The 9,262-nt window shown below is 39.6% G+C and overlaps 1 protein-coding gene across 1 annotated transcript in view; it reads left to right on the top strand.

Annotated features, from left to right (window-relative positions):
- The first annotated feature begins 868 nt into the window (after positions 1–868).
- Positions 869–9,262, top strand: part of drp2 (dystrophin related protein 2) — an 88,495-nt gene continuing 80,101 nt past the window's right edge. The window contains exons 1-2 of the mRNA XM_067599648.1: positions 869–1,043; positions 7,136–7,310. Coding sequence (XP_067455749.1) covers positions 7,264–7,310 — 47 coding nt within the window. The 5' untranslated portion in view covers positions 869–1,043; positions 7,136–7,263. The remainder of the gene's footprint in view (positions 1,044–7,135; positions 7,311–9,262) is intronic.

Below are 9,262 nucleotides of genomic sequence, written 5' to 3'. Positions count from 1 at the left end.
TAGGTAGCAGTTTTGAACATAAAAAAGCCAGTGAACACCTGAAACATGAACGCTAATGTTGCTATCTGCTGGTATCTCCACATATCTGCTGGATGTTAAAATAGGAAACTCTTTGCTAACATGCTCACCAACTTTAAAAAGGTGATATAAAGTTACAGAATATGTCAGTGTTGGTTTACAGCTTGTTTTTCCCGCCCTGAAGTAGCCAGAAAAATCAGTTATTGTAGGTTTAACCTATACTACTGTATCTCAACAGACTTCCTTGTCAAATAAATAAAATAAAGTTGTGACATATACAGTCAAAGATTCAAACAACAAAAATCTACAAATGAAAAATGATCAGAAATTAACCAGCACTTGCTCTTCATCTGTATTCTCTATATCTGTAATGCATCTGTCTTGCTGTTATTTTTTATGGGCTCAGTGACACAACATATTTCCTTGTTTTATTATCACCGTGCTGTGGCTTTGACCCTTACCGTCCTTATTATTTATTGTGTATACTGTTGGAGCACACTAGGAATGCAATCTTCTGCTGAAGGATTATATTGTTTTATTTTTATTTTTCTCTGACTCAAGACCATTAGTGCATTCCCAGAACCATTAGTGCAGGTTTTTGTACATTGGTCAGAGTGTTTGTGTGTGTGTGTGTGTGTGGGTTGAGGACATCAGGCAGATGGCCTTTTCTTCCCAATCGTATAGTGGGGAGTAGGGGGTCATGTAGGTGTGAGCAGGAATGTGCAAGGACAGAGAACTCTTTGACCAAGAGACAAGTCTCTGCTTATTAGGTCACCCATCTCTCCCCATGCCTGTGTCTGTCTTTCCCTCCTCACCCTCCCTCCCTCTCCTACCTCCATCTCTCTGCCTGTTTGTCTCTGTTTCTTTTATCCCTCTCTGCATGCCCAACTTATTTCTGCATTCTCTACCAAGCCAACCAACAGACAGGATAAATAATGTCAACACTCAGTTACCCTCAGTGACAGGTTTAACAACGTGAGTCTGAGACTGGAATTGAAACGGCGCAGGAAGTCTGTACTATTAAGGTAGGCATTGCACATTGTGAAAGAATTGCATTTATCTGCAGAGCTCCAGTAATGAGAGTAAATCCAAGCTATCTTCTTGCTTCTCAGGGATATCTGAGCTACAGTCTTGATTCCTTCAGATTAATATCAATGTGTAGACATGGTGTTGCAGCACAGTGGCTTTGATCCTCTGATGCTTTATCTCCACAGTTGAACTGTCTTTTCTCTTTACCCTGAAATTCAGCAAAGCTTAATGTGCTATCTTTTATCATTTTCAACTCCTTTGATTTGAAATTCACATATTGTCTGGAAAATGTCCTGCCAGGTTGCCTTGGTCAAGTGGTAGATACACTGTCTGTGCTTGTCACATAATTGAGCGATTTTTAAGGTGTTGAGCTACGATTTCTGTAGGAAACAGTTACGAGTACATGGAGGTGAGAGCTGTAGCCATAGCAGCGAGATGAATATTGTGTGTGTCACTTTGTGGCATGTCAGTGAAATCTCTGCTGGTTTTTCAGCATCTTTGGAAAACATGCAGTACATGCGCTTGACTGAGCAATGCCACATCCGATCAAGGCTGTAAATGATGCATGTTTAAAGCTTGACTCATGTTTTTGAAGTTTAAAGCGGGAGACAGACCCACCTAATGTCTTGCACTGTGGGCTGATACATGCCTGCATGATGCAGATGTCTATGAGATGGAGATAATCGAAACATTTGCGTGACATGATTATTGTAGACATCATTCCCACATTGTGATGGCTTTTAATTTGTCTCATAGCAAAAACAAGAACAGATTTTTAAAAATATTTAATGATTCTTCCAGGTACAATGATGTTTGTGTGAAACCCTGGTACTAGCTGTCTGAGAGAAAGTTGAAAAGAGTGACAAAGAAAAGATTTGAGGGTGCAGACAGACAAAGCTATCTGTCACTTGTCTCCCTCTTCACTAAAGAAACAAACCTCTCAGAGTTATCTTTTGCCTGCAGGGTATTCTCTTGGTGTTAGCAGTGGTGTAATGGATGGTTGTCTTTGTTCAACTTCATTTCACATCTTGGAAGACGCAGCTTTCCAGAGCAAACAAACAATCATGCTGCCATTCTGTCCTTAAACTTCATTGTGTCATATGTAGCCTCGGCTGCCTTGTTTGCTTCCATGTCCATGTTTTATTCACAAACACAGAACAGTGATTTGATTCTGCACAGACAACACTATTTAAGTTATTATTTTTAGCTGTATTTGAGCTAAAGTGAGGTCCTGGAAGCGTTAACAGTATGAAGAGTCACACGTGACCTCTGATTACCAGCGAAGGGAAAGAGACAGTGAGAGCAGGAGAGAGTGGGAGAGATGTGCAGGGTATTGCTGATTCATACAGGACTCACCTACACTAACAGGAGCTGTCTGAGGAAGAAAAGAGAGGGAAGGAAGCGGAGAGATAAGGGGAGACAGGAGTGGGAACGAGATGGTGATGATTCATGTGAAATAGAAAGAAAAAAAAATCCATCCGGGCAATCGGAGATGGTCTGCAGAACAAACTAGAAAGGTAGAGAGAGAAGAATGAATATGTTCAGGGGAAGGAGAGGAGGATAAAGTAAAAGGGTGAATGTGCTGCAAGAAAGTCTAATGCTGGCTGGTTTCCCTCCCTCCCACAGGGGAATCGTTCACTCAAATGTTGACACTGCAACAAAAAAGTTCCCTCTTCCTGGTTCATTTCAGGCTCAATTTGTTTTAGACAAACCACCTGAGCTCAAGAGAGAGGTACTCAAAAGAAAGGAATGAGTAAGACACATTAAGAGCTTATATAGCCTTTGATAACTATATATCCAAGTGAGCGTAATATATGTGTATGTGTGTGTGTGTGTATGTTGCAGTAAATGGATAGCTGAGTGCTGCTGGAGAGGTTAAAGGTTGTGCCTTCCTGCGGGGTAGAATAAGATCGACCAGTTTAAAAAACGATGAGATAGGAGCCCTCTGACCACATGCAAGGGAGGGGTTACGGAGTGTGTGTGTGTGTTTGTGTGTATGTTGTAAAGCTGACGGTGTTAGCTGAGAGGCCCAGCTGCTGTTAAGGTGAAGGTTGTGAATTGAACAGAAAACACAGGAAGCCTCTGACAGCCCAGTGACCAGACACAGGATTTATCATGACCTGTGAACCTGGAAAAGCTTCTTCCGCTCTGAATGCCACTTATTATGGTCTGCATGTGTGTATATGAGAGTGCCTGTTGGCTCCTTTTTTTCCCTGAACTCCATCAAGGGGATTGCACCTCTTCAAGTCTGGCCTCACATGCCCCCTCACTCTAAAAGTCTGTGAAAAAAGAAGCTTTTTGTCTGTGTTTGTTTCCCTGAGTTCAATGGAATGGAATAATAGGATAAAACTGCTAGTGTCTCATGATTTAGGTGTTCTGTCTTACACACAGGACAAAGTTATTCAATTTTGTTCTGATTTGTTGACCATATATTTTTATGTGTGGGCTTCACATTTTTGAACACTTTCTTTAACAAGGCAAGTATAGAGGTAGACTAGTAGAGGTATCTGCGGATTTATATTTACTTATATATTCCCTTGTCTTACACTAGATTATTTTTCATATCGAGGATTAATGTGTCCCAGTTTCCCCCTTGTCATACATCATGTCTTGTCTTAAATAGTTGCTAACCCTAAAATATAAAAAATGTCATGTCAGTGTTTCATTGCATTTTTCTACTTGGTCGAGCATAGTTTTCTGGGGAAGCACTAAATATTTGTCAATTTTTTGGAATTGTTTGGCAAAAAATATGTGCCCAATTAAAAATTAAAGGTTAAAGTCATTGTAAATTTTTGTTTGTAGAAAAATGTGAAAATCACAATGAAAACTGGTCTATAGACTTCTGGGTCAGCAAGCTAGGAGATGGCGACATAGGTTAATGTGCTACCAACATTTTGACTTAACAGTAGTCCACTATGACCCAAATCTGAAAAAACTTTTGCTACAATTTAATTCAGGATTTTTGGCCTCGAAAAGGGAAGAATAAGAAGTCAATGCAGTACGACTTACTTGCAGGAGATGGAGTCAGCCAGGCTTTCCCTGCTAGCAGCACTATAGAGGATAACGACATGCAAATGGACCTCAGAGGGAAACAAACACACAACGTGAAACTGGGTCTCATACTGAAAGAATGAACAGTCAGCAGCTAAAAGTAATTCAGGACGAAATGAATAAAACTAACACAAGAATCGGGGAGGCTGAAGAGAGGACTGATGCGGCCAAAACCCGAATACAAGCTACAGAGGAAGCCATAACAGAGCTGCTGAAACTTCACCTGGCTGTTAAACTGATGGACTTGGAGGCTGCTTCAGACGAGACAATATCAGAATCCATGGAGTTAAAAAGGGAGCCAAGGAGAACTCCCCAACAATGGTTTCTTACATAGAGCACTTGTTACAAGAAAATTTGGAACTCCCTGCCTCTCTGGAACTACAAGTTGAAAGAGCACATTGCACCATGATGCCGAGGCAAAACTTAGACACCTCACCAAAGTCCACTGTAGCCAAAATGTCAAGTTACAGAATAAAAGAAATATTGAGACAGGCTTTGTTAGATGACATTAGATGGACCTTCCATGTAATAAGCCATAAAACAGAGTATAATTTGGAAGCAGTGTTGGTGGGTTTAGATGTGGAAAAAGTTTTTAATTGTGTGAATTGGTCATTTTTATATAGAGTTTTGGATACATTTGGCTTTCATAGCACTTTTATTCAAATAGTACAAGCTCTTTATGATAAACCAAGGGCAAGAATTAAGATAAATGGAGCAGTGTCCAACCCCTTTGTTTTAGAACGAGGAACAAGGCACGGCTGCCCAATTAGTCCTCTCTTGTTTGCTTTATATTGAACTCCTGAGCCAGTGGATTTCCTTATTTGCTGACGACATATTAGTGTATCTGTCCAACCCAGAACATTCACTTGTACAGTTATTCTCACTTCCAAAACAATATGGTTCCTTCTCTGCTTATAAACTGAATGTTTTAAAAGCACAAGTTCTCAGTTTTAAGTACAGCCCCTCAAAAAACTTGACAACAAAGTTTCAGTTACAGTGGGAAACAAAATCCATGAGATAATTGTGAATAAATACACCAAAAGATCTAACAAAATTGTTCTCCATCAATTTCCTCTCTCTTAATCAAAAGATCAGGGAATACATAAGGAGATGGGACCTAATATCTCCTTAATTTTGGTTCTCAAATGGAATTGGTTAAAATTAATATTTTGCTGAGATTACTGTATCTCTTCCAGTCCCTTCCACCAGATCTACCTGAGCAACAAATTAGGAATGGGACAAACTTATTTCGAGGTACACTTGGCAAGGGCAAAGATCTATAATTAGATATCAGATAAACACTCCTGTGTTTAAAAGATTATTATATTGCAGCTCAATTAAGACATTTGATGTGTTGGTGTAATCCAGGATACTCTGCTAGGTGGAAGGAGATTGAGGTGGCTATGACAGGGGAGTATCCAATTCAAGCTGCAATTCGACAAAAGGTTTGGCTGAATAACTTAATTGATTTGGGAAATCCATGGATTTGCTGGCCACTTAAGCTGTGGAACAATGTAATAGCCCAATATCATTTAAAGACTATCAAAGTTTTGAGATGGTGTGCACTTGACCTGGATTTTGTACCTAAAAGATTAGACGAAAGATTTAAGAGGTGGTTGACTCAAGGCTTAACAGCATAATGTACCTTTTTTCATCAGGGGTCCATGAAGAGTTCTCAAAATCTGAAGATTATAATGATTTTTACAGATTTTTACAGATTTCTTCAAGTTTGGCACTATACTGAGCAATTAATGAAGGTAAATAAACAAAAGAACTTGGATAATATACTAAAAGTCTCTTAAAACGTTATAGGGATCTACAACAAACAAAATGTAACTCATTGTATGTAAAACAAAAATGCGAAAGGGAAGGAAACCTAGGTATAATGGAGTGGGAGAATTTATGTGAGTGAAAGTAAAAAACTTCAGGATCAGCTTTATGGAGAGAGTTTTGTTGGAAAAAAATTCATTAGGTTCTTCATTAGTCCAGTTCAAAAGAGTCATTATACCAAATCTTCCAACTGCTGGACAGTTTTGGTTCTCTGAGGCAACTCATTATCATATACTCTGGTCTTGCCCATTATTAATTCCTTTCTGGCAGGAGGTTCATAAAGTTTTGCAAAGAGTACTCCAGGTGGACATTCTATTTAAACTACAGATCCTGTATTTGGGCGTCCTGCCATCAGAAAATGTTACCTCTTGTCTGGGATATCTATTTATTTCTATCTATTCTAAGCGCAGCTGGCAGGAAAGCTATTACTAGACAGCAGTTAAAACCAGAAATACCTACAGTGGATGATTGGATTGACATTATTTATATCTCTAGGATGGACAGAATTACTTTTTCTATTAGATTGCAACAGGGCAAGTTTTTCTAAAGATTGGAAGGTTGGATTGTGCACATTACACCTGTATGACCATCATGTCGTTGTTTACTGTGAATTTCTTTGTTTTGTTTGTTTTTTCTTACCCTTTTTTGTAAAGTGATATGAGTATCATGAAGGTACACCCCAACATTCAGGTTCTATTTATTTAGTTTGGTGTTCTATTTTGTATTTCATTTTCTATTTTTATACCTGTATTTTTATTTACGTTATTGGTCCTTATAAGCTTCTGTATTACCTATTTATTACCTTCTGTCACAACTGTGTTTTACACAAGCTTGGATAGATAAGGCTTTTAAGTCCTATGAGAATGGTTGATTGAATGACCAGCATAACCCAATGAAAAGAGAATTTAAAAAAAGAGAAAAGAAAACTGGTCTAAATTGCTTTGAGCACTTGTATTCTAAATGATTGGGTCTGTGGGATGGAGAAAGGGTAGTGGCATGCATTGCTGTTTTCCACAATGTTTGTTTTGATACCTACCCTGCAGTCGTCAAAGTCACACAATTTATAATCCTGCCCATAGTGGCTTTAAATATCAACACACAATGTTAATTATCCGCAGACTCAATCAAAAAATGTGAGAACTGACCTTCAAAAACCCACATCATTTGACGTTTCTCTTTTTCTTTGTTTGTCTTTATGCATCTTCAGCTGCGGGGCGGCCCTCGTGGCCGGGATGCCACTGTGTGCCGTGCCAGTCCACAGTGGACGGTGAGGGGCAAGAGGAGGGGACCGAGTGCAGGAGACTGAGAGGAGGTGGCCCGCACCAAACAGGAGACATGAACCTCTGCTGGAACGAGATCAAACGCAAGTCCCACAACATTCGGTAAGAGGATATTCACACTTTTTACTGGGCCTGGGACACTTTGCAAAAACCTGTGGCAGTCCAGAGGGTTGGATGTCTTCAGAACCAAGATACTACATGTGTTTATGGAGAACGAACTGGCTGAAGGTCTTCACCTCTGTGACAAAAATAGCTGTGTACTGTTGAGTGCATTTCTAAATCTACAAGTTTGCTAAAGTCAATAGACAAAAATGTTAATTTCTTTCATGACTTTTTCAGGATATGGATGATTTCCCCAATTAAACATCTAATCAGTTTTGATTTTACATAATTAGTTTGTTAACTAGCGCATCACTGTTTTGTTCTAAGCACATCCTGGTTTTCTTCAATTCTTTAGTCACAATTCAAAATCGTTTCCTGCGTCACAGTGACCACATATTGAGAGAAAACCTTCTGCACACCCAGTTGGTGTAGAGATGAGTAATGGAACCAATAAAAGCCTTTCTGTAGCAGATTCTGCCAAACCAAAGCTGTCATCCTGTACAGACTCTTAATTGTGAGGAAAATAGTATTTTTTCTTACTGAATAATAGTTGAGAACAGCATGTTTAATTAAAGCACAGTGGCAGTTGTCCTTTTGTGATTGAGTCTGTTGGGAAATTTTATGCTAATATGTTGAAGTTAATGTCCATCCAGTCTCACAGCAGAGCCTAATGATGTCTAACTTCTAATATATATACCGGCTGCATCTTTGTTGGTTTTCCATTTTCCTCCTAACGATTCTTCTTCTTGCCATTTACAGTCAGGTTTCAGGCAATTAAAAAAGTATTGTCTAATAATGTGCTGTCACACAATAATGCATATTCCAGTACTCCTTCCAGTCAGGTTATTAATTATTGATATAATATGGGTTAATACTGCCACTGTACACGTTACACTTAAGAGGTTTGCCAGTGAAAAACAATTAGAGGGCGTTCATGTTGTTCTTTGATGCTTAATTGGAAACTGTCCAGGCTTGCCGCATCATTTCTGTTTCTTCAATTCAGCTGGCATCCTGTTTAGACAATTGCCCCCTTAATTGCTTACTTGACCCTGATGTATCTAGGAAGGGGGAGGGGGAGGATAAGGAAGGATAGTTATGAAATTGGTTAAGACAGTTTCCCCTGCAGTCCTGTGTAATGAGATCACTATGGATGGCCTGCAGTGGCTGTTTATACCGGAGCTGCACTCTGACTTCATCAGGCTGAGAGGGGAAGGGGGGGAAGGAAGGAATACAGGAAGGAGTCGATGGAGGGATAGAGAGAGAGAGAACAGACAGCTGGTATTAAATCATCACAGAAGAGAAATGGGATGCAGGGAAATGGGAGGGGCAGAGGGAAAGAAGAGTATAAGAATGAATAAAAGAGAAAGAGCTTTACTGAAAAGCTGTCTAACCTTGAGGGTGAGCGCTGTCCAGAGGAAACGTCTGACTGCGTTTTGTGCCAGCGGCTGGACAAGTGCACACGACTGGCTTTATAATGGCCTGTCTGGCATTGATTGACAGGTGGTTGAGGCTCTGTTCCAATAAAAGTCATGGCTGCTTCTTTCTATCCTTTAAACTGTCATACATTATCCCCCATAGTATACTGTACTTTGACTGGAATTAAATTAAACTTTTCCTGAAAGCACCTGTAAGTTCCTATTCCTGAAAACATCCAGAGAATTTAGCAAATTAAGATAAGGGGTAAATAGTGCAACAAAACCCACTAAATGTTTAGAGATGGCAAGAGAACAGAGAATTTATCAGTGTGACACAGTGTCGCCCAGCTAATTGGAGTCAGCGCTGATAACAGAAGGTTAGGGGTTTGATCGCTTTTTTGGCATCTTTTATGGAAAGTAGGCAAAATCACTACTCTGTCAGCCACTATACGCACACTCACCAGCTGCATGGCATGTGTTATTGACTACAAAACAGTGCTTTGATGCCATTGGCAAAAACATTTTCGCATGCTGTTT

This window comes from Thunnus thynnus, chromosome 9 (genome assembly GCF_963924715.1).
Source record: "Thunnus thynnus chromosome 9, fThuThy2.1, whole genome shotgun sequence".
NCBI classification, from domain to species: Eukaryota; Metazoa; Chordata; class Actinopteri; order Scombriformes; family Scombridae; genus Thunnus; species Thunnus thynnus.
The sequence above is the reverse complement of the archived record's forward strand: the minus strand, read 5'-3'. Positions and strand labels throughout refer to the sequence as shown.